The 26657-nt window shown below is 42.2% G+C and overlaps 1 protein-coding gene across 1 annotated transcript in view; it reads right to left on the bottom strand.

The window, feature by feature from the left end:
* The window catches only part of LOC118233748, a 67170-nt gene that overhangs the window by 24772 nt on the left and 15741 nt on the right, over positions 1 to 26657 (bottom strand). The window contains exons 6-10 of the mRNA XM_035429651.1: positions 25411 to 25482; positions 12536 to 12687; positions 12014 to 12126; positions 10917 to 11018; positions 8239 to 8369 (exon numbers count right to left, since the gene is read on the bottom strand). Of these exons, the coding sequence (XP_035285542.1) occupies positions 8239 to 8369; positions 10917 to 11018; positions 12014 to 12126; positions 12536 to 12687; positions 25411 to 25482 (570 nt within the window). The remainder of the gene's footprint in view (positions 1 to 8238; positions 8370 to 10916; positions 11019 to 12013; positions 12127 to 12535; positions 12688 to 25410; positions 25483 to 26657) is intronic.

Here is a 26657-nt window from a genome sequence, read left to right on the forward strand (position 1 = left end):
TCCTTCACCTGTTCCTGTTGGTTGTTTATGATGACCAGATGTGCCACCTTCGAGGCGCAGTACTCCTGACTTTGAGACCAGTGCATCTTCTTAGTGGAGAAGAAGTAACACTTTCCCTGGTGTATTCTCCATCCAGTGAGGCATGCACATCCTTCCATAGCTGTGTGTGATATAGAGACAAGGGGTCAAAGATCAATACGGTACAGTGGCGTCTGCTAACATTACATTACAGGCATTTAGCAGACGCTCTTATCCAGAGCGACTTAGATTGTAATCAGTTATACAGCTGGATATATACTGGAGCAATGCAGGTTAAGTACCTTGCTCAAGGGTACAACTGCAGGGTCCTACCAGGGAATCAAACCTGCGACCTTTAGGTTACAAGACCAACTCCTTAGCTATTATACTACACTGTCACACTTTAGGCATAACATTCTGCATATTCTCTACATTAAATAAAAATAACCTCTGCTTGCTGCAATACACAAATGCGGTGTCCGAGTTTACAGCGGTGTTCGTCTGTTTCCTGTGTCAGGGCATTTCCTCTAAGCTTCTCAGTTCTCAAAAGGGCACAGTGCCTTTCTGAATAGTTGAAAAAAACTTTAACCTTTTTTTTTCGCATTCAGAGTGGCAACACAAAAAAAGGTGCTAGCTGAGGCCCATTATCCGGAGGCTAGCCCTGGGACCCTGCTGAGAACTGTTGAAAGAAAGTTCTGGAACTCAGAAAAAAAGCTTAGTGGACACACTCCCTTACACAGGGCCTCACTGTCAAATTAATACTGAAACCAAAATGGTTAACAAAAATAAAATTTAAAAAAAACTAAGCGTAGGACTCCCCTATGTTACCACAAATGTTACCACAAACACATGAAGCAAATTCCAAGAGTTGGGTGTCAACCTTCCGATGACACCCAACTCTTTCTCTCCTTCCCCCCCTCTGACACATAGGTCTCCTCTCGCATCTCTGCTTGCCTGAGGGACATCCAGAGCTGGATGGATAACCACCATCTTAAGCTGAACCCAGGTAAGACAGAGATGATCTTCATCCCTGCTCCATCCTCTAACCTCCTTGACTTTTCCATTTCCCTAGGAGACACCGTGGTGTCATCATCACCCACCGCAAAAAACCTCGGAGTGGTGATGGACAACAGACTGTCCCTCTCTCAGAACATCACGGCGAGTCGAACGTGCAGGTTCTTCCTGTACAACATCCGGAGAATCCGCCCCTTCCTCACCACCTACGCAACCCAGCTCCTGGTTCAAGCGATGGTCCTGTCCCGCTTGGACTACTGCAACTCGCTGCTGGCTGGTCTGTCAGCATCCGCCATCAGACCCCTGCAGCTCATCCAGAATGCTGCAGCGCGTCTGGTCTACAACCTCCCCAGACATTCCCATGTCACCCCCCTGCTCACTGACCTCCACTGGCTGCCTGTTATGGCTTGCATCAAATTTAAGACCTTGGTGCTTGCATACCAGGCAGCTAAGGGGTCAGCACCAGGATACATCCAGAGGATCATCAGACCCTACACACCAGCCAGACCTCTCCGTTCTGCCACATCTGGAAGCTTGGCACCTCCCCCTCTTCGTGTCTGTACTTCCCGCTCCCGTCTGGTGTCTGTCCTGGCCCCTCGCTGGTGGAATGACCTCCCCGGTCAGAACAGCAGAGAATCTGACTACCTTCAAACGCAGACTAAAGACTCATCTCTTCAGGCTGCACCTCTCCCCACCCCTCCCTAGCCTATAGTTTAGCTTAATGTACCTAGTTAGGCTAATACAATCACGTTAGTTTTTATTTGGCAGGATTGTTTTTGTCTGATTCTGATTAGGCAAATGTGATTTCAGTGCTAGTTTGTACTTGGCAGGATTGTTTGTTTGCTGAACAGGTTACTCTACAGGGTTGGAGTCCTGATTTATGTGGTCACTTCTGGCACTGCAATCTTTACTTCACTCTAGTGTGTTTCTTTTGCACCTCTGCACCTTGAACTAATGCACTTGTTGTACGTCGCTCTGGATAAGAGCGTCTGCTAAATGCCTGTAATGTAATGTAATGTCTATAATGTCTATACATAATGTAATGTAATGTAATGTCTATAAGCCTACAAGACGTCCCACTAAAAAGTGCAAAAGAAACAAAACTCCAAATGCATAAGGGTATACGATTAGGGTGTATTGTCACCTTCAAATGAATGGGGCCTTGACTAACAGGGGGCCTCAAAAAATATTTGAGTACAGGATTTTCTGGCCCAATGTGAGATCTTTTCATGGAGCCAAAATCCCTGGTGGCACCCCTGTTCCCCAGTAAAAACTTCCCCCTGCCCACAAGTAGTCTCCACTTCGTCAAGAGGAAACACAGACCAGAATGTCTACTGGCGCACCATGGTCACCACCATTACAACCTTTTCCCAGCAATTCTCCCAATTAAGTACTAACAAGGCTGTTGGCTATGATGACCATTTGTGAGTACATACTTCTGAGCAACGGAAAATCATTTGCTACATTTCTAATGCTACTTTAATAAAATTAATACTCATAATTTGTATAGGTTTTTGTCATACACACCAGAGCTCAATTCACATGATGGAACAAAAAAATTACCCCTTTAGATTCTGATTTCTGATAAAAACACACCATTATAATGGGAAATAGTTTTCAACAGATCTGTATGCTTGACTTGCAGCTCCTCCAGATTTCTCTTTATGTCTGATGCAGGAGAGAAGAGAGAATCCGTGTGCCCTCACATTCAAATTAGCAAAGAACAGTGAATGTTTTTACTGTCTTATCAAAATAACAAGTTTGCAAAGTCGGTGAACAAATGTTTGAAGCTTGGGACAAAATGCAACTCTGTCCAAGAGGTCAAAAGGCCAGGACTTGGGCATGGTCCATAGGGTGGCCGAGCTACATACAAGCGCCCCCATGTGGCAGGGAGGTCCACCCCATTCATGGAAGCTTCTAACCTGTGATCTCTCCTCTACCTGTTATCCTTTTTGGTATATACCTATCTGAATCCATATATATGTACTGTAGCACAGGTATCATCAAAATTTGCATGGGTGCAAATGAACCTGAAAGTAGCTTATCAAGAAGTCTAAGTTTGCCATTCTGCCCACGCAAAAACATGTACGGGCATTTAGGTGATGTGGTCAGATGAGTCATGGTAAATGGTAAATGGACTGCATTTATATAGCGCTTTTATCCAAAGCGCTTTACAATTGATGCCTCTCATTCGCCAGAGCTGTTAGGGGTTAGGTGTCTTGCTCAAGGACACTTCGACATGCCCAGGGCGGGGTTTGAACCGGCAACCCTCCGACTGCCAGACAATCGGTCTTACCTCCTGAGCTATGTCGCCCGCTCCTTCACCATATTCTCGTTAAGTGGGTGAGTGCACGTGTGGCACTGAATGATTGACTCCTACAGTGAGGGGGTCTGGTGGCTCTGTTATGCTGTGGGTGGCATGATTTGGATCCACTTGTCCCCTTCGAGAGAAGGGCCACTGCAAATTAATGCAAAGCTATTCTGAGTTGATCACATTTATCCTATCATTTCTATCCTGACGGGAGTGGTATCTTCCAGGACGACAATGCCCCCATACACTGGGCACGAGGGGTCACTGAATGGTTTGATGAGTATTAAGATGATCTAAATCACATGCTATGGCCTTCGCAGTCACCAGATCTCAACCCAGATGAACACCTGTGGGAAATTTTGGGGCCAACCTCTTAGACAGCGCTCTCCACCACCGCCATCAAAACCCAGCATTGGGCGAGAGGCAGGAATGCACCCTGGACAGGCTGCCAATCTTTTGAACAATTTTGAGTCTCCAATTAGCCCACCTGCATGTCTTTGGGCTGTGGGAGGACACCGGAGTACCCGTAAGAAATTTACGTGGACACGCCCAATGCATGCTGGGATGGGCTCCAGCACCCCCAGCAAGCCTGCTCAGGATAAGCGGGTATAGGGTAATGGATGGATCGATATATATATATATATATATATAGGAGGCATGGCGGTTCAGTGGGTAGCACTGGTCGTATAAACACTGGTCTTGTATGTGGTCTGGAAGGCAATGGATAGGACATTCTGCACCACTAAAGTAAAATGAACGATGTGCTTTTCTATTAGCTTTTCCCAAGTGACCCGTGAGCCTTTCCCTCTCCAAGATCTACCCCTCAAATAGTACGTTAAGAACTGAAGTTTATAGATGTATAGTATTCTTGTTAAATTAAGTTTGGCGGTTTAAAAGTTAGGCGTATGTGTGCTTCTTCACATGTATGCGTTCAGCCACAAGTCTACGGCTTCAGACTGACCTGCTAGCCTCTGCTCCACAGATGACAGAGAGATGGAGAGTTCCCTGTTCTCCTCCTCCAGGGCGTCCGATCGGTTGCTTTTCTGAACGTCTGTGGCAGGAAGGCAGATTTAAGGAATGGTGGGAATTTGAATTAGAAGATTTATATTTACTGTTGTTTGGCTCCAAAACTTAATGTTATAGTCTAATGAAACTTCAGTTGTGTGATACCATCTGTAATGAGAATTATTATTATTATTATTATTGTTTTTGTTGTTGTTTTTAGTATTATAGTAGTGGTTCAGAGGAGGGTTAGCCTGGTAAGAAGGTGACTAGAGGGAAGCTGGTGACACTCACACAGGATCCCCAGGGCAGTGAGACCACCCAGCAGAGCGAGGCAGAGTACAGCTAGCAGGGCCAGGCTGCACCTGCAGGGGGCGCCACTGTTCTCTGCTGCAGAAAGAGGAGAGGAGCCTGTGTGTTCTGTACACAACAAACAGGAGGCATGCATTACAGCCAGAAAACATGAGTTATATATCAATGTTACACCAGGTCAATCAATCAATCAATCAATCAATCTATCTATCTATCTATCTCTGTGTCTCGGTCTGTCTGTCTGTCAAACTATCTATCTGCGTGATTCAAAAGTCAAAATCCTTCCAAAATTAAGATGGCATTTATTTTGCATTACATCCTTGCGTTAGTTAAGCTGTATAAAGCAGAAAATACATCATATATCATTTTAAAACCCAAACCTAATATTATGTATGTGTATTTTAGAAATTCCAAATTGTTGTTTGTAAATTGTTGTTTTAAAAAAAAATTTTTAAATGTCATTCTATTAGGCCTCTCGATCTCAAACACTTCAGATTTCAGGAAAATCAGGTCATGCCAGAAATGTTTAGTCTTGAGATAAATCATTCTCTGATACAATTTTCCACATTAGTAGGCAGAATTAGGAACAGGGGAGTTTCACTGACCCATGTCAATGAAACTCATTAACATTAGAACTATTTGAAATTCAATTATTGATATCAAGAATACTTATTTTAACAAGTTAAAATGGAATTGTTGACATCAGGAATTCAAATTATTTCTTGTTAAAATTGAATTCTTGATATCAAGCATTTAAATTATAACTAGCTAAAATTGAATTCTTGATATCAAAAACAAGTTGAATAAAAGCTCAAACGACTTTGCCGTGTGTTTTACAATGCTTGCCTTGTAGATTTGACGGTACCCTCTTCACTAACCCTAGACACAGCCATGAGTCACAAAGGCACACTCATGATCTGGTTAATTGCCCGTCCAGACCATGCCGTAACAAAGTGAGAAAACGCTTAAGAACACCATGCGTCTGCTACTTTTCCAGCCTCGCCTGTTTCCACCGGTCAAAAAGTCTTGAAGGTTATACATCTGTCATAAAAAATAACAGGTCTGCCTACCCCAAAACTTTTTCCCTGTAATCCTGAAGCAGTATCGGGGAAAACCCAAGCCGTTGACCTGGACCACCCGTTAAATTACTGTTTTGCCAAACTGTCCTCTGGGCCAAAGTACAGGTGACTGTGCGGTGAAACAAAATAGGTTTCAGCTGAAGTTTCAGCCAAATTTGTCAAAAGATTTTAAACAGTTAATGGAACAAAGTTTCTAACCCAGTGTTTCTCAATATGCTGTATGTTGTAAATTAAATGACAACATTATCATTTCTGAGCACCTATTGAAATTTATTGTATCAATGTTGGACAAGTCACCATGCAAGAGGTGTGAAAGATATGTCCTTTCGGAGGGCAAAATAATATATTTTTTTATAATATCAATTTTTATTATTTTGTTTAATAAATCAGACTATATTGATCTCAGTGAGGATTCATTATTACATCTACAGAAGACATAAAGCACTCAAAGTCTGTTATTAATATAGACATAGGATATAAAACAATGAACACAAAACATTATCACAATCATGCTCGTTTGTACAGTAACAGCAGTAGAAGTGCATCACTGGAACCTGTAGTGCTTGTAATTTACAAGAAAATTTCTACTAAAACATGTCCAAATATGTGGTTTCTGTTGGATTTGTGATTTTAAAAAAAACATAAATTGCACGAAATATAACATATGGCATATTTGAGCCCAGAGGACATCTCATGAAATCATTTCTGACAACCCTTATTCCCAATGTGATCCTCCATGGAAACAAATAAACTATTTTTTGAAAATGAAGAACAGCATCTGTCTCACTGTAAACGTTTGCATAAAATGTAAAACATTGGTCCTAGCATACCAGGCAGTCAAGGGATCAGCCCCAGCATACCTCCACAAGATCTTCAAACCCTACATACCAATCAGACCCCTCTGTTCTGCTACCTCAGGACGCCTGGCACCTCCCCCTCTTCGCACCTGCGCTTCCCGAACACATCTCCTGTCTGTTCTGGCCCCACGATGGTGGATAGACCTCCCCGTGGAGATCAGAACAGCTGAGACACTGACCCACTTCAAGCGACAACTGAAGACTCACCTCTTCAGACTGCACCTCTCCCCATCCCTCCCTACCTGCCTGTAATCTCTAAATGGACTGTAAGCTTAGGGTTGTAGGTAGCTGTTTCGTAGTTGACTTAAAATGAGTTCATTAACTAACTACTAGGTCAGTTTAACCTACAGGGTCCAAGCTTAACTATGCGGTTGTTCCCTGCACTTGGAACGGTACTTCTCTCTAGGGTTTTCGACACACTTGTTCCTGGTTTGGTTATACACTTTGTTGTATGTCGCTCTGGATAAGAGCGTCTGCCAAATGCCTGTAATGTAATGTAACGTAAACGTCGTAAATAAAGTGAACTAAGTGAGTTCTGATGCATATACTGAATATACTAACCGACAGGGCAGTTCTGTTTCTCTCCTGACTCCTGCTCAGCAGCATTGGCATAGATATCCTGATCTCCTGTGGAAGAAAGAGAGATTTTGAACCCTTCGATTTGTAAGATCACAAATACGTGATTAGAACGTTCTTAACTGAACATTCTAATGCTGCTGTAACAATTGCCACTGGTGATGGACAGCGATGAGATCTAGAACACTGACATTTCAAAAATACATTTCACAAAACCAACTGCAGGCTTCATTTTCAGAGCAGCACAGCACAGTTTCGAAAACATCTCAGAACAACAATCCATCTACTCATGCTGTAGCCCTTCACAGTTTGGCTTCTGTGTGATAGAAGGAAGGCCAAACAGGGCAACACAAGGAAAGTGAATAACTGTGAAAGTGCGCTGGCAGTTTGACAGCGAGTTTGAAGAAAAGGGCCTCTTTCTCGGTCCATTAAATATAATACACTGTTACTTGACGATAAATAAAGGAAAGCTGATTAAAAAGTAATTAAAGATATGATGTGAAGAAGTTAGTATTCATTTTAGAGGGGTTCCCCTGGGTTATAAAATAAATGCTATGCTCACAGTCCTGAACTCCAGTAGGATATGCAGTACACTATTCTGAGACGTAAAATGACTGTGACAATTGAACTAATTTACAAAAAAAGCAACACACTGACAGAAGTAGGTTTTTAAAGAGTGATTGAGAGATTTTTTTCCAAGTCACCTACACAGTAAGACAATGGCATAACATGACTGTTGAACGGGACTAAATCTCGCTGAAAGTATAACTGATTGCTGTCTAACTTTTTGGGGTTGAACGCTACCTGCGTAAGCTCTGATTTCTGAGAGGAAAGGTACCCAGAACCAAGCCATAGGAGCGGACCAAGCACAGACAACAGCTATATTATATTCCCTCAAAGAATTAGAGTAGAGCAAAAGTTCCCTGCACTTGGAACTGTACTTCCCTCTAGGGTATTCAACACACTTGCTCCTGGTTTTGGTTATACACTTTGCTGTACGTCGCTCTGGATAAGCGCTTCTGCCAAATGCCTGTAATGTAATGCAATGTAATGTGAATAAAGGTCTCACCTTTGAAGAGATCTGCCGCTTGCCTCTCCTCCAGGTGAGAGAGCACTATTTCTGCGTTGCTGTAGACGTCCATCTCACAGACCGGGCAGGGCGGACACTGAAGTGAGGAAAGCTGTCTGTACTGAGCTGCGCTGAACGAAGAAAAAAAACAAAAAACCACTCGATTAACATGACGGGGTGTCAGTGAAGGCAAACCCCCCCCCCTCTCGTGACTACAAACACAGAGGACATGTTCTAGCCAGTCAGAAAATTTAAAAAAATAAACGAGTAAAACCGCAGCTATAGATAGTCAGCGCTACTGGTACTTAATGGGAAGACCAAAAGCAGTCATTTGAAGACGTACAGTTTATACAGCAGTGGTCCTGGAACTCATGCTGAAGAAAAGCATTTATTTTTCACCCTGAACACAACGGCAGGGTTATACAGTGTTTTCTCAGCTCTGTGGGTGACCCACCCTCTCAAGCTGAGTAATTCAGTCATTCCAGACCAGGGCTGCCCAACCCTGCTACAGAAGATCTACCGTCCTGCAGGTTTTCATTTCAACCCTAATTTTGCACACCAGGTTCTACTAATTAGCGGCTCAACGAGGTCTATAGCTCTGTGTTACTCAAATCACGACCCTCAAGGTCCAAGAACTGCTGGTTTTCCACCCTCCCTTTACCTGGGAGTCAGGTGTGAATACAGTTTGGCCAATCAGTAGCACTAATTGTTAAGTTAATTATCAGGGGGAAAAGAAAACCAGGGTCGGATTTGGATTTGAGGGCCAGATTTAAGTACTCATGCTAGAGCTGTTGAATGAGGTGTGCTTTGTGAGGGCTAAAGTTAAAACCTGCAGGACAGTAGATCTCCCGGAGCAGGACTGGGTAGCGTTGTTCTGTTTCTTTAGGAGATCCTGAGAATAATTAATGCCTGGACACTAGAGGACGCCATACACTCACAGTCAGGCATTAAGCAGATTCTGAGAATATTAAACACAGTGAACGCTAGAGGGCGCCAAACACTCACGGTGAAGTACCGCTGTGCTCATTTTCCCTGACCTTCTGAGGTCAGAGCAGAGAGCAAGTGGCAGAAAATCAGAATAGAGATAGACGCTCCCTCATTTGCTTCCACATTCAGCCCATCTGACCCGGGGAGCCTGGAGGCCCTGCCATTTCAGGCAATGTTCAATTATTAAAGCTCTCAAATAACTGCTAAAGCAGCTTTTGTTTTTATACAAAACTACCCGTTTGGATTGGGTGGTTCTATTTGAAACCAGGTTGTGGGGTGATCTCTGGATTCAGTGTAGTTTTCAGTCATTGTTATCATGGATAATTACTTATTTAGTTCCTGCTGAACACGGCTTGTTTTGGCACATCTTTCGGCACCTTCTGTGCTGCCCAGCGCTGACGGGGTTAAAGTCGTTAACCTCTCCACTGACACGCACACATATTCTGAGCCGGGCGTATGTGCCTGTGGGAATTAGCAACAGGCCCAAGAGCTCTGATTTAATCCAGATGGTTCCCTATTACTTCTGGATTCTGGTCAAAGCACATATTTATAATTTATATTTGTGTCTTGGTTCAAATACTAAGTGCAACACAAGTATTGTGTTATAAATGTTATAGAACTTGAAGTGCTGTTATTCTTCAGATTTATATGGCAACACCACCCTCTTTTGGTAAAGTACAGCATGCACGCACACACACAAATATTATTATTATTATTATTAGTGTTCTTATTATTATTATAATTATTATATAATGGAATATTCAATTAGAGACATTCAAATTTTTAAATTAATAAAAATCGTGCATGGGATCCCTGGGGAAAGATACTCTAACCATAAACACTGAATTTATGACCGCAAAGCCAGGCAAAAAAAAACCCCGGAGGCATAGATAACACAGAACACTAGAGGGCGCCCGACACTCATCACAAGCATCATGTCCCTTCAGCATGTAGGTCACCTCCTCATTTATTTACACCTTTAGCTGTACATGACCCAAGAAGTCTGGATATACTCCAGTTTAGGGCAGATTTGACATTTTTAAAAACGTAACGTTCATAAAGAAGCAAAATGATTTGTACATAACTGCCAACATAAGACTATACCACAGGACACATCAGGGAGTCCACAGGTACATTTACAGCACTTAATTACTATGGATATTACAAACAATACCCACAGCACAAAATCTGCAGACACAACAAATGCTAGAAATACAAATGATACAAGAGACACTTATGGAAACATCCAGAATTACATAACATGAGTTTAACAGACTTTCTCATCCAGAGTGACCCACAGGCACACAATGCAAATGGCACACTGGCAAAATAGCTCAGATAGTATAAAACCGAAAATTTAAATGTTATCAATGTGCTTAAAACGCATACATTTCAAGCATATACATTTTTTTAAAACATACAATAGTTTTCATAGGAAAGCACAGCTTTAGAAAAATGACCACTGCACTGACAAAAAATGCTTAGCCTGCTGATGTATTCATGGAAATATATAAATATGAACTTTAAAACACTGACAGCATATTACTCTTTTTATAAGTCTAAGTGGTTCCGAGGATATGGCTACTGATTAACCACCTCAGGGCGAAACAAGATATTCTGAACCTGCTTCGTTCAAATTCGTGGCAGTTTCACAGACAAATTTTTTCATGTTTCGACAAGAAGCGTCGAACCAGGAAGTGTGGTTTCCGTTGTGGTCCCCCAGAGCTGCGCAGTCTTCTCCGAACGGGTCCCCTGCGCCCATCCAGTTGTCCGGCTCCTTTGCCCACCAGTACCTGCAGGGGGGCAGAGAGACACGTGGTAATCTGCCCCAGCAGGGGCAACTGCAGCCCCACAGACCTTTCAGTCCAGCTCCTACTGTCCTTCTCTTATATTGTCTTCTCTCTTGCTGTTACAGAGCTGCAGGGTAGCTGGTAATGGTTTTTGCAATTAGCAGTTAGCAACTACTTCACACATGCATACATACACACACACAGAAACACATGCACACACATGCGTGCACACACACACACACACACACACGTGCACACACAAGTACGTACATGCGTGCACACAGACACACACACACACACACACACACAAGCGCACACACAAACACACACACAAATGAAAATAAACTGAATAACAGCACAACGTGCACAGCCTTTGGTTCTCCTGGGGCGAGAGTGTATCCCACTGGTGTAGAATCTCCAGCATGCCCCACATATTTATTTTACTTTACATTATTTTTATCCTGATACTGTATTTAACAGTAATTCCCATAAACTGAATGTTAATGCATAGGTCAATTTAAAGCATCTGTCAGTGGTACTAAAAAAAAAATAATTAAAAAAAATCCTGAAGTGTAGGAATTCTGTTGAGTCTCTGCTGGGGCAGGAGTTGGCGACCCTTCCTGGATAGCTACAGGATCTGCAGGTTTTTGTTGTTACCCTGTGCTCAGCTGATTATCGGTTACACAGATAATGCACCTCACCTGGAGGGTATTGGACAAAGCAGGATTTCTGAGTTAGCTGGATAACTGCGCTGAGTGAAACCTGGAACAGCTCTTTTTACTTCAGTCCATGTTCCAGGTTTGGGAGGGTTCCGGGTTTTACTCAGAGCAGTTCTCCAGCTAACCTGGTAATCCTGCTTCGTGAAACTGGGCCCTGGTTTCTCAGGGCTGATCCGGTCGCTGATTTTAAGGTGAAAACAAACACCAGCAGACCCTGCAGCTCTCCAGGACCAGGGCTGTAGACCCCTGCATTAGGGGAATTATGCACAGGGGCCTTACTGGGTTCCGCTTCTGTCAAGAGGCGTACCGTCCACCCAGACCCACTGTCCCTCTGTGTCCCGGTCGCTCAGCCCAATCCAGTGCGTCTCACTAATCCTGGACGACACAAAATTCTGCTCAACGAAAAAGAGGAATGAAGAGATTAACTCAAAAAATATCTGAACAGTGCCAAGTGGGTCGAAACAAATATCTCCAAAGCTTATTGATCACCAAGGCTTTCACACAGAATTCTGACGCAATGCGATTTCAACTCGTTCTGCCTTCATGCAACGCTTGCCTTGTGATGAAAACAAAGCAGGGCTATACAACAGTGCATTTTCATTATTTATAAAATTAAAAAATGTACCTTTACCAGAGAAGCTTAAAAACAATAAGTGTCAAAATGTTGACATTCCCTCTGCCCTGTTCCATCAAACTGTATCACTCACAAGACACAATTAACTGAGAACACGACATGATTCTGTCACTGTCACATGACACATGATAGTCCTGATCCTGATTGGCCAGGTCCTTTTCCTTCACCTGTTCTTGTTGGTTGTTTATGATGACCAGATGTGCCCCCTTCGAGGTGCAGTACTCCTGACTTTGAGACCAGTTCATCTTCTCAGTGGAGAAGAAGTAACACTTTCCCTGGTGTATTCTCCATCCAGTGAGGCATGCACATCCGTCCATAGCTGTGTGTGATATAGAGACAAGGGGCCAGAGATCAATACGGTACAGTGGCATCTGCTAACATTACATTACAGGCATTTAGCAGATGCTCTTATCCAGAGCGACTTAGATTGTAATCAGTTATGCAGCTAGATATATACGGGAGCAATGCAGGTTAAGTACCTTGCTCAAGGGTACAACTACAGGGTCCTACCAGGGAATCAAACCTGCGACCTTTAGGTTACAAGACCAACTCCTTAGCTATTATACTACACTGTCACACTTTAGGCATAACATTATGCATATTCTCTACATTAAATAAAGATAACCTCTGCTTGCTGCGATACACAAATGCGGTGTCCGAGTTTACAGCGGTGTTCGTCTGTTTCCTGTGTCAGGGCATTTCCTCTAAGCTTCTCAGTTCTCAAAAGGGCACAGTGCCTTTCTGAATAGTTGAAAAAAAATTTAACCTTTTTTTTCCCATTCAGAGTGGCCACACAAAAAAAAGGTGTTAACTGAGGCCCATTATCCCATTTTGTCATTAAGACTGGTGAAAATGGGTTTAAATAAACCAAAAAGAATGAAATATTTAAAAGGAAACATAGTTTAAGTAATTTATTATGAAAACTGTAACTCTTCAAAAATATGGAAATAAAAAGGCTATGGTGTAACCTCCACAAAGTAAATAAAGTAATTAACAAAAATAAAATAAAACAAAAAACTAAGCGTAGGACTCTCCCCTATGTTACCACAAACACATGAAGCAAATTCTGTCTATAAGCCTACAAGACTTCCTACCAAAAAGTGCAAAAGAAACAAAAATCCAAATTCATAAGGGTATACGATTAGGTTGTATTGTCACCTTCAAATGAATGGGGCCTTGACTAACAAGGGGCCTCAAAAAATATTTGAGTACAGGATTTTCTGGCCCAATGTGAGACCTTTTCATGGAGCCAAAATCCCTGGTGGCACCCCTGTTCCCCAGTAAAAACTTCCCCCTGCTCACAAGTAGTCTCCACTTCGTCAAGAGGAAACACAGACCAGAATGTCTACTGGCGCACCATGGTCACCACCATTACAACCTTTTCCCAGCAATTCTCCCAATTAAGTACTAACCAGGCTGCTGGCTATGATGACCATTTGTGAGTACATACTTCTGAGAAACGTAAAATCATTTGCTACATTTCTAATGCTACTTTAATGAAAATTAACACTCATAATTTGTAGTTTTTTGTCATACACATCAGAGCTCAATTCACATGATGGAACAAAAAATTACCCCTTTAGACTCTGATTTCTGATAGAAACTCACCATTGTAATGGGAAATAGTTTTAAACAGATCTGTATGCTTGACTTGCAGGTCCTCCAGATTTCTCTTTATGTCTGATGCAGGAGAGAACAGAGAGTCTGTGTGCCCTCACACTCAAATTAGCGAAGAACAGTGAATGTTTTTTACTGTCTTATCAAAAGAACAAGTTTGCACAGTCGGTGAACAAATGTTTGAAGCTTCGGCCAAAATGCAGCTCTATCCAAGAGGTCAAAAGGCCAGGACTTGGGCATGGTCCATAGGGTGGCCGAGCTACATACAAGCGCCCCCATGTGGCAGGGAGGTCCACCCCATTCATGGAAGCTTCTAACCTGTGATCTCTCCTCTACCTGTTATCCTTTTTGGTATATACCTGTCTGAATCCATATATATGTACTGTAGCACAGGTATCATCAAAGTTTGCATGGGTGCAAATGAACCTGAAAGTAGCTTATCAAGAAGTCTGAGTTTGCCATTCTGTCAACGCAAAGACATGTACGGGCATTTAGGCTGCTGTCTGTTGGAGGCAGTGCATGGGTTGTTTAAAATGAGTCACCGCAAATGCTCCAGTGCCGCACTCGATAAAGTGCACATGTGATGCTATTTCAGCCAATACAACACTTTAATGACAACTTTGTGGTTGGCATCTTTGTTTTGTGCGAGTTCGAAGGTGCAAAAACCCCAGGCACTGGTCTACAGAGATGTGAAAAAAAGGTGATGTGGTCAGATGAGTCATCCTTCAGCATGTCTTTGTGGGTGAGTGCACGTGTGGCACTGAATGATTGCCTCCTACAGTGAGGGGGTCTGGTTGCTCTGTTATGCTGTGGGAGGCATGATTTGGATCCACTTGTCCCATTAGAGAGAAGGGCCACTGCAAATTAATGCAAAGCTATTCTGAGTTGATCACATTTATCCTATCATTTCTATCCTGACTGGAGTGGTATCTTCCAGGACGACAATGCCCCCATACACTGGGCACGAGGGGTCACTGAATGGTTTGATGAGTATTAAGATGATCTAAATCACATGCTATGGCCTTCGCAGTCACCAGATCTCAACCCAGATGAACACCTGTGGGAAATTATGGGGCCAACCTCTTAGACAGCGCTCTCCACCACCGCCACCAAAACACCAAATTAAGAAATCTTGACAAAGAATGTTCCAACCCCCCCAGCGGACTTCCAGAGACTTGTAGTATCTATGCCACGATGCATTGAAGCTTCTCTGGCAGCTCGTGGTTGCCCAACACCTTACTAAGACACTTCGTGTTTTTATTTTATAAATAAAAAATAAAAAGTTAATAAAATGTAGCATCAGTTCTCTTACCTCGATAAGCAGAGAGTGTTTCTGACGCATTTCTGTGTCTCACTTGCAGTTCCTCCAACTTTCTTTCGGTTCCTGAGTCATATAAAGAGGAATATTATTCACCATAACTCAGATTTTTCATAAGTCTGTATTTTTGTAGATCTATTGCAAATATTTAGACATATATATCAATCCATCCATCCATTATCTATACCTGCTTATCCTGAGCAGGGTCGCAGGGGGTGCTGGAGCCTATCCCAGCATGCATTGGGCGAGAGGCAGGAATACACCCTGGACAGGCTGCCAATCTTTTGAGCAATTTAGAGCCTCCAATTAGCTCACCTGCATGTCTTTGGACTGTGGGAGGACACCGGAGTACCCGGAGGAAACCCACGCGGACACGCCCAATGCATGCTGGGATAAGCTCCAGCACCCCCAGCAACCCTGCTCAGGATAAGCGGGTATAGATAATGGATTGATGGATTGATATATATATAGGAGGCATGGCGGTTCAGTGGGTAGCACTGGTCATATAAACACTGGTCTTGTATGTGGTCTGGAAGGCAATGGATAGGACATTCTGCACCACTAAACGAAAATGAACGATGTGCCTTTCTATTAGCTTTTCCCAAGTGACACGTGAGCCTTTCCCTCTCCAAGATCTACCCCTCAAATAGTACGTTAAGAACTGAAGTTTATAGATGTACAGTATTCTTGTTAAATTAAGTTTGGCGGTTTAAAAGTTAGGCGTATGTGTGCTTCTTCACATGTATGCATTCAGCCACAAGTCTGCGGTTTCAGACTGACCTGCTAGCCTCTGCTCCACAGAAGACAGAGAGATGGAGAGTTCCCTGTTCTCCTCCTCCAGGGCGTCCGATCGGTTGCTTTTCTGAACGTCTGTGGCAGGAAGGCAGATTTAAGAAATGGTGGGAATTTGAATTAGAAGATTTATATTTACCGTTGTTTGGCTCCAAAACTTAACGTTGTCATGAAATGAAACTTAAATCTGTAATGAGAATTATTATTATTATTATTATTATTGTTGTTGTTGTTGTTGTTGTATTATAGTAGTGGCTCAGAGGAGGGTTACTCTGGCAAGAAGGTGACTAGAGAGAAGCTGGTGACACTCACACAGGATCCCCAGAGCAGTAAGACCACCCAGCAGAGCAAGGCAGAGTACAGCTAGCAGGGCCAGGCTGCACCTGCAGGGGGCGCCACCTTTCCCATCTGCAGAAAGAGGAGAGGAGTCTGTGTGTTCTGTACACAACAACCCGGAGGTATGACTTAATCTCAGTGTGATATCATTATCAACTGCCATAGTGAAGTTTACTCTCGGCATTACAGCCAGTAAACATTACTTTTATCTGAATATTACACCAGATCTATCTATCTATCTATCTATCTATCTATCTATCTATCTATCTATCTATCTATCTATCTGTCTGCCTGTCTGTCTATCTATCTATCTATCTCTCTATCTCTATCTGATTCAATAGTCTAAATCCTTCCAAAATTAAGATGATATTTATTTTGCATCAAATCCTCATGTTAGTTAAGCTGTATAAAGCAGTATTCAGCAGAAATAAAAAAAAAGTCATTCTATTAGGTTTCACGATATCAAACATTTCAAAATTGAGGACAATCAGGTAATGCCAGAAATGTTTAGTCTTGAGATAAATCATCCTCTGATAAAATTTTACACATTGGTAGGCAGAATCATGAACAGTGGAGTTTATTAGAGGATGAAAAGTGGTAGCTGGTAGATGGTGTGCATTTGGAAAGTGGAAAAAGGTGTTTTTATGGCAAGCCATTTAAAGTTTTATTCAACTCTTCTTTTTTGATATTAAGAATTGAATTTTAACTAGTTAAAATTATTCATCCATCCATCCATCTATCCATTATCTATACTGGCAGGGTTACAGGAGGTGCTGGAGCCTATCCTAGTGTGCCCTGGGTGAGAGTCAGCAATACACCCTGGACATGCCGGCAATCTATAGCAGGACACTCTCACCATTCACCCACACACTCATGCCTATGGGCAATTTAGAGTCCCCAATTAGTCTACCTGCATGTCTTTGGACTGTAGGAGGAAACTGGAGTACCCAGAGGAAACCCATGTGGACACAGGGAGAACTCCACACAGAAAGGCCCAGACTGGGACTTCTTGCTGTGAGGTAATAGTGCTACCCACTGCATCACCGTACCATCCTAATTAAAATTAGTATTCTTGATATCAAGAATTGAAATTCAACTAGTTAAAATTAGTATTCTTGATATCAGCAATTGAATTTTAACTAAAATGGGACATTTAAATTTTAACTAGTTAATATTCAATTGCTGATATCAAGAATAACATTTTTAACTAGTTAAAATTCAATTCTCAATATCAGGAGTAGAAGGGCATGACGTAAATACAACCCTGAGAGCATGTAGGCTGTTTAGCTCGGCATGTGAAAGTTATAATTATGGGCCAAAGGTATAATCATAAAGCAACTCCACACTTTCTTGCAGATTGTTCCACTCTCCAGAGGACATTGTGGAATATGTTTTCTGTGTTTTTCTTATTTTGGTGCTTGGTCCTTTAAGGATGTTACTCTGCCTGTACTGATACATGTCAATGAAGCTCATTAACATTAGAACTATTTGAAATTCAATTCTTGATATCAAGAATACTTATTTTAACAAGTTAAAATGGAATTGTTGACATCAGGAATTCAAATTATTTCCTTTAAAATTGAATTCTTGATATCAAGCATTTTAAATTGTAACTAGTTAAAATTGAATTCTTGATATCAAGCATTTGAATTATAACTAGTTAAAATTGAATTCTTGATATGAAAAACACGTTGAATAAAAGCTCAAACGATTTTGCCATGTGTTTTACAATGCTTGCCTTGTAGATTTGACGGTACCCTCTTCACTAACCCTGCACACAGCCATGAGTCACAAAGGCACACTCATGCTCTGGCTAATTGCCCGTCCAGACCATGCCGTAACAAAGTGAGAAAACGCTTAAGAACACCATGCGTCTGCTACTTTTCCAGCCTCGCCTGTTTCCACCGGTCAAAAAGTCTTGACGGTCATACATCTGTCACAAAAAATAACAGGTCTGCCTGCCACAAACCTTTTTCCCTGTAATCCTGAAGGAGTATCGGGAAAAACCAAACCGTAGCTTTTGACCTGGACCACCCATTAAATTACTGTTTTGCCAAACTGTCCTCTGGACCAAAGTACAGGTGACTGCGCGGTAAAACAAAATAGGTTTCAGCTGAAGTTTCAGCCAAATTTGTCAAAAGATTTTAAACAGTTAATGTAACAAAGTTTCTAACCCAATGTTGGTCAGTATGCTGTATGTTGTAAATTAAATGACAACATTATCATTTCTGAGCACCTGTTGAAGTTTATTGTATCAGTGTTGGACAAGTCACCATGCAAGAGGTGTGAAAGGTTTATCTTCTCCGAGGGCAAAATAGTATTTTTTATAATATCAATTTTTATTATTTTGTATAATAAATCAGACTATATTGATCCTGTCATTTTTACATCTACAGAAGACATAAAGCACTCAAAGTCTGTTATTAATATAGACTTAAGATATAATGAACGCCGAATAACATCACAATCGTGCTGTTTGCATTTAATAGTAACAGCAGTACAGAAGTGCATCACTGGAACCTGTAGTGCTTGTTATTTACTCGAAAATCGAAGAATTACTAAAACACATCTGAGAACAACAATCCACCTACTCATGCTGTAGCCCTTCACAGTAAAGCACACACATTTCCTGTGTTGGGCATCTGTGTGATAGAAGGAAGGCCAAACAGGGCAACACAAGGAAAGTGAATAACTGTGAAAGTGCGCTGGCAGTTTGACAGCGAGTTTGAAGAAACGGGCCTCTTTCTCGGCCCATTAAATATAATACACTGTTACTTGACGATAAATAAAGGAAAGCTGATTAAAAAGTAATTACAGATAAGATGTGAAGAAGTTAGTATTCATTTTAGAGGGGTTCCCCTGGGTTATAAAATAAATGCTATGCTCACAGTCCTGAACTCCAGTAGGATATGCAGTACACTATTTTGAGACATAAAATGACTGTGATTGAACTAATTTACAAAAAGAGCAACACACTGACAGAGGTAGTTTTTTAAAGAGTGATTGGGAGATTTTTTTCGAATTCACCTACGCAGTAAGATAATGGCGTGAAATGACTGTTGAACGAGACTAAATCTTGCTGAAAGTATAAGTGTTTGCTGTTTAACATTTTGGGTTTGAACGCTACCTGCGTAAGCTCTGATTTATGAGCGGAAAGGTACCCAGAACCAAGCCACAGGAGCGGACCAAGCACAGACAACAGCTATATTCCCTCAAAGAATTAGAGTAGAGCAGAAGAGAAAGTCTATGCTGTCGTTCCCTGCACTTGGAACTGTACTTCCCTGTAGGGTATTCAACACACTTGCTCCTGGTTTTGGTTATACACTTTGTTGTACGTCGCTCTGGATAAGCGCGTCTGCCAAATGCCTGTAATGTAATGTAATGTAATGTAAAGAAAGGTCTCACCTTTGAAGAGATCTGCCGCTTGCCTCTTCTCCAGGTGAGAGAACACTATTTCTGCGTTGCCGTAGACATTGTCCATCTCACATACTCGGCAGGGAGACACTGAAGTGAGGAAAGCTGCCTGTTCTGAGCTGTGCTGAATGGGGAAAAAAACCGCTTGATTAACATGACGGGGTTTCAGTTAAGGCAAAACCCCCCCCCCCCCCCCCCCGCTACGTGACTACAAACACAGAGGAAGTGGTGACATGTTCTCGCCAGTCAGAAAATTTGAAAAATAAACGAGGAAACCGCAGCTATAAATAGTCAGCGCTACTGGTACCTAATGGGAAGACCGAAAGCAGTCATTTGAGGACGTGCAGTTTATACAGAAGTGATCCTCAAACTCATGCTGAAAAAAAATCATTTTAGAGATTTTCACTGCTGTTAAACTCAGGATATTTTTTTTTAAATTTCACCCTGAGAAGAATGGGAGGGTTATACAGAATGTGTTTTCCCAGCTCTGTGGGTGACCCACCCTCTCAAGCTGAGGAATTCAGTCATTCCAGACCAGGGCTGCCCAACACGGCTGCTGCAGGTTTTCATTTCAACTGTAATTTTGCACACCAGGTTCTACTAATTAGCGGCTCAACGAGGTCTATAGCTCCTTGTCACTCAAATCACGACCCTCAAGGTCCAAGAACTGCTGATTTTTACCTGGGAGTCAGGTGTGAAGACAGTTTGGCCAATCAGTAGCACTAATTGTTCAGTTAATTATCAGGGGGAAAGAAAACCAGGGCCGGATTTGGAAACGAGGGCCAGATTTAAGTATTAATGCTAGAGCTGTTGAATGAGGTGTGCTTTGTGAGGGCTAAAGTTAAAACCTGCAGGACAGTAGATCTCCCAGAGCAGGACTGGGTAGCGTTGTTCTGTTTCTTTAGCAGATCCTGAGAATAATTAATGCACTGGACACTAGAGGGCGCCATACACTCACAGTCAGGCATTAAGCAGATTTTGAGAATATTAAGCACAGTGAATGCTAGAGGGTGCCAAACACTCATAGTGAAGTATCGCGGTGCTCATTTTCCCTGACCTTCTGAGGTCAGAGCAGAGAGCAAGTGGCAGAAAATCAGAATAGAGATAGACGCTCCCTCATTTCCTTCCACATTCAGCCCATCTGACCCGGGGAGCCTGGAGGCCCTGCCATTTCAGGCAATGTTCAGTTTTTAAAGCTCTCAAATAACTGCTAAAGCAGCTTTTTTACAAAGCTTTTTTATACAAAACTACCCATTTGGATTGGATGGTTCTATTTGAAACCAGGTTGTTGGGTGATCTCTGGATTCAGTGTAGTTTTCAGTCATTGTTATCATAGATAATTGCTTATTTAGCTCCTGCTGAACACGGCTTGTTTTGGCACATCTTTCGGCACCTTCTGTGCTGCCCAGCGCTGACGGGGTTAAAGTCGTTAACCTCTCCACTGACACGCACACATAGTCTGAGCTGGGCGTATGCGCCTGTGGGAATTAGCAACAGGCCCAAGAGCTCTGATTTAATCCAGATGGTCCCCCTTTCCTTCTGGATTCTGGTCAAAGCACATATTTATAATTTATATTTGTGCAACACAAGTATTGTGTTATAAATGTTTCAGAACTTGAAGTGCTGTTATTCTTCAGATTTATATGGCAACAGCACCCTCTTTTGGCAAAGTACAGCATGCACGCACACGCATACACAAATATTATTATTATTATTATTATTATTATTATTATTATTTGTGTTCTTATTATTAAGATTATTATATAATGGAATTTTCAATTATAGACATTCACATTTTTAAATTAATAAAAATCTTAGTGCATGGGATCCCTGGGGAAACATGCTCTAACCATAAACACTGAATTTATGACCGCAAAGCCAGGCAAAAATATAATGAACAGGCATAGAAAACACACAACACTAGAGGGCGCCATACACTCATCACAGGCGTCATGTCCCTTCAGCATGTAGGTGACCTACTCATTTATTTACACCTTTAGTTGTACATGGCCCAAGAAGTCTGGACATACTCCAGTTTTGGGCAGATTTGACATTTTTAAATACATACAGTAACTTTCATAAAGAAGCAAAATGATTTGTACATAACTGCCAACATAAGACTATACCACAGGACACATCAGGGAGTCCACAGGTACATTTACAGCACTTAATTACTATGGATATTACAAACAGTACCCACAGCACAAAATCTGCGAACACAACAAATGCTAGAAATACAAATGATACAAGAGACACTTATGGAAACATCCAGAATTACATAACATCAGTTTAACAGACTTTCTCATCCAGAGTGACGCACAGGCACACAATGCAAATGGCACACTGGTAAAATAGCTCACACAGTATAAAACTGAAAAGTTAAATGTTATCAATGTGCTTAAAATGTATACATTTCAAGCATATACATTTTTTAAAACATACAGTAGTTTTAATAGGAAAGCACAGCTTTAGAAAGATCACCACTGCACTGACAAAAAATGCTTGGCCTGCTGATGTATTCATGGACATATAGAAAATAGAACTTTAAAATACTGACAGCATATTACTCTTTTTATGAGTCAGAGCCCGTGCTTCAGAGGATATGGCTACTGATTAGCCACCTCAGGGCGAAACAAGATATTCTGGGCCTGATTCGTTCAAATTCGAGGCAGTGTTTCACAGACAAACTTTTTTATTTTTCCACAAGAAGCGTCAAACCAGTAAGCAGGGTTGTGGTCCCCCAGAGCTGCGCAGTCTTCTCCGGACGGGTCCCCTGCGCCCATCCAGTTGTCCGGCTCCGTTTCCCACCAGTACCTGCAGGGGGGCAGAGAGACATGTGGTAACCTGCCCCAGCAGGGGCAACTGCAGCCCCACAGACCTGAGCCATCAACCATGACTCCTCCTTTCAGTCCTACTGCCCTTTGCTTATCTTGTCTTCTCTCTTGCTCTTACAGAGCTGCAGGGTAGCTGGTAATGGTTTTTGCAATTAGCAGTTAGCAATTAGCAACTACTTCACACATACATACCTACACACACACACACATACACACACACACAAGCGCACACACAAATGAAAATAAACTGAATAACAGCACAACGTGCACAGCCTTTGGTTCTCCTGGGGCGAGAGTGTATCCCTCTGGTTTAGAATCTCCAGCATGCCCCACCTATTTATTTTACTTTACATTATTTTTATCCTGATACTGTATTTAACACTAAAAAGCAAACACCAGCAGACCCTGCAGCTCTCCAGGACCAGGGCTGTAGACCCCTGCGTTAGGGGAATTATACACAGGGGCCTTACTGGGTTCCGCTTCTGTCAAGAGGCGTCCCGTCCACCCAGACCCACTGTCCCTCTGTGTCCCGGTCGCTCAGCCCAATCCAGTGCGTCTCACTAATCCTGGACGACACAAAATTCTGCTCAACGACAAAGAAGAATGAAGAGATTAACTCAAAAAATATCTGAACAGTGCCAAGTGGGTCGACACAAATATCTCCAAAGCTTATTGATCACGAAGGCTTCCACACAGAATTCTGACGCAATGCGATTTCAACTCATTCTGCCTTCATGCAACGCTTGCCTTGTGATGAAAACAAAGCAGGGCTATACAACAGTGCATTTTCATTATTTATAAAATTAAAAAATGTACCTTTACCAGAGAAGCTTAAAAACAATAAGTGTCAAAATGTTGACATTCCCTCTGCCCTGTTCCATCAAACTGTATCACTCACAAGACACAATTAACTGAGAACACGACATGATTCTGTCACTGTCACATGACACATGATAGTCCTGATCCTGATTGGCCAGGTCCTTTTCCTTCACCTGTTCCTGTTGGTTGTTTATGATGACCAGATGTGCCCCCTTCGAGGTGCAGTACTCATGACTTTGAGACCAGTTCATCTTCTCAGTGGAGAAGTAGTAACACTTTCCCTGGTGTATTCTCCATCCAGTGAGGCAAGCACATCCGTCCATAGCTGTGTGTGATATAGAGACAAGGGGCCAGAGATCAATACGGTACAGTGGCGTCTGCTAACATTACATTACAGGCATTTAGCAGATGCTCTTATCCAGAGCGACTTAGGGTGTATCCAGTTATACAGCTGGATATATACTGGAGCAATGCAGGTTAAGTACCTTGCTCAAGGGTACAACTGCAGGGTCCTACCAGGGAATCAAACCTGTGACCTTTAGGTTACAAGACCAACTCCTTAGCCATTATACTACACTGTCACACTTTAGGCATAACATTCTGCATATTCTCTACATTAAATAAAGATAACCTCTGCTTGCTGCAATACACAAATGCGGTGTCTGAGTTTACAGCGGTGTTCGTCTGTTTCCTGTTTCAGGGCATTTCCTCTAAGCTTCTCAGTTCTCAAAAGGCCACAGTGCCTTTCTGAATAGTTGAAAAAAACTTTAACCTTTTTTTTGTGGCAACACAAAAAAAGGTGCTAGCTGAGGCCCATTATCCAGAGGCTAGCCCTGGGACCCTGCTGAGAACAGTTGAAAGAAAAGCTTAGTGGACACACTCCCTTACACAGGGCCTCACTCTCAAATTAATCCTGAAACAAAAATGGTTTCAGTTCCCTATTTTATGGTTTTCTTCAAAATGCAGAAATACCAGAAATCAGACCTGGTAGTTGAATCTGCTGACATGCAAACTGAATAGAGATTACATAACTTCTTCTTGCTGCGATGACAGATGTTTTAGATGCTGATGTACATCTGTTTCAGTCTAATCAAAACCAAAATAGCTTTAGTTTGTGTTTGTTTTCTTCAAAAAAACGAAAATATCTCAGGTGCGATTATGTCATTAAGACTGGTGAAAATGGGTTTAAATAAACCAAAAAGAATGAAATATTTAAAAGGAAACATAGTTTAAGTCATTTATTACGAAAACTGTATCTCTTCAAAAATATCGAAATAAAAAGGCTATGGTGTAACCTCCACAAATTTAATAAAACAAAAAACTAAGCGTAGGACTCTCCCCTATGTTACCACAAACACATGAAGCAAATTCTGTCTATAAGCCTACAAGACTTCCTACCAAAAAGTGCAAAAGAAACAAAAATCCAAATTCATAAGGGTATACGATTAGGTTGTATTGTCACCTTCAAATGAATGGGGCCTTGACTAACAAGGGGCCTCAAAAAATATTTGAGTACAGGATTTTCTGGCCCAATGTGAGATCTTTTCATGGAGCCAAAATCCCTGGTGGCACCCCTGTTCCCCAGTAAAAACTTCCCCCTGCCCACAAGTAGTCTCCACTTCGTCAAGAGGAAACACAGACCAGAATGTCTACTGGCGCACTATGGTCACCACCATTACAACCTTTTCCCAGCAATTCTCCCAATTAAGTACTAACCAGGCTGCTGGCTATGATGACCATTTGTGAGTACATACTTCTGAGCAACGTAAAATCATTTGCTACATTTCTAATGCTACTTTAATAAAAATTAACACTCATAATTTGTAGTTTTTTGTCATACACATCAGAGCTCAATTCACATGATGGAACAAAAAATTACCCCTTTAGACTCTGATTTCTGATAAAAACTCACCATTGTAATGGGAAATAGTTTTCAACAGATCTGTATGCTTGACTTGCAGCTCCTCCAGATTTCTCTTTATGTCTGATGCAGGAGAGAACAGAGAGTCTGTGTGCCCTCACATTCAAATTAGCGAAGAACAGTGAATGTTTTTACTGTCTTATCAAAAGAACAAGTTTGCAAAGTCGGTGAACAAATGTTTGAAGCTTCGGCCAAAATGCAGCTCTATCCAAGAGGTCAAAAGGCCAGGACTTGGGCATGGTCCATAGGGTGGCCGAGCTACATACAAGCGCCCCCATGTGGCAGGGAGGTCCACCCCATTCATGGAAGCTTCTAACCTGTGATCTCTCCTCTACCTGTTATCCTTTTTGGTATATACCTATCTGAATCCATATATATGTACTGTAGCACAGGTATCATCAAAGTTTGCATGGGTGCAAATGAACCTGAAAGTAGTTTATCAAGAAATCTGAGTTTGCCATTCTGCCCACGCAAAGACATGTACAGGCATTTAGGCTGCTGTCTGTTGGAGGCAGTGCATGGGTTGTTTAAAATGAGTCACCACAAATGCTCCAGTGCCGCACTCGATAAAGTGCACATGTGATGCTATTTCAGCCAATACAACACCTTAATGACAACTTTGTGGTTAGCATCTTTGTTTTGTGCGAGTTTGAAGGTGCAAAAACCCCAGGCACTGGTCTACAGAGATGTGAAAAAAAAGGTGATGTGGTCAGATGAGTCATCCTTCAGCATGTCTTTGTGGGTGAGTGCACGTGTGGCACTGAATGCTTGACTCCTACAGTGAGGGGGTCTGGTGGCTCTGTTATGCCGTGGGAGACATGATTTAGATCCACTTGTCCCCTTAGAGAGAAGGGCCACTGCAAATTAATGCAAAGCTATTCTGAGTTGATCTCCTTTATCCTATCATTTCTATCCTGACGGGAGTGGTATCTTCCAGGACGACAATGCCCCCATACACTGGGCACGAGGGGTCACTGAATGGTTTGATGAGTATTAAAATGATCTAAATCACATGCTATGGCCTTCGCAGTCACCAGATCTCAACCCAGATGAACACCTGTGGGAAATTTGGGGCCAACCTCTAAGACAGCGCTCTCCACCACCGCCACCAAAACACCAAATTAAGAAATATCTTGACGAAGAATGTTGTTCCACCCCCCCAGCAGACTTCCAGAGACTTGTAGTATCTATGCCACGGTGCATTGAAGCTTCTCTGGCAGCTCGTGGTTGCCCAACAC

The sequence above is a fragment of the Anguilla anguilla genome, chromosome 8 (assembly GCF_013347855.1).
Source record: "Anguilla anguilla isolate fAngAng1 chromosome 8, fAngAng1.pri, whole genome shotgun sequence".
In the NCBI taxonomy this organism is placed as follows: Eukaryota; Metazoa; Chordata; class Actinopteri; order Anguilliformes; family Anguillidae; genus Anguilla; species Anguilla anguilla.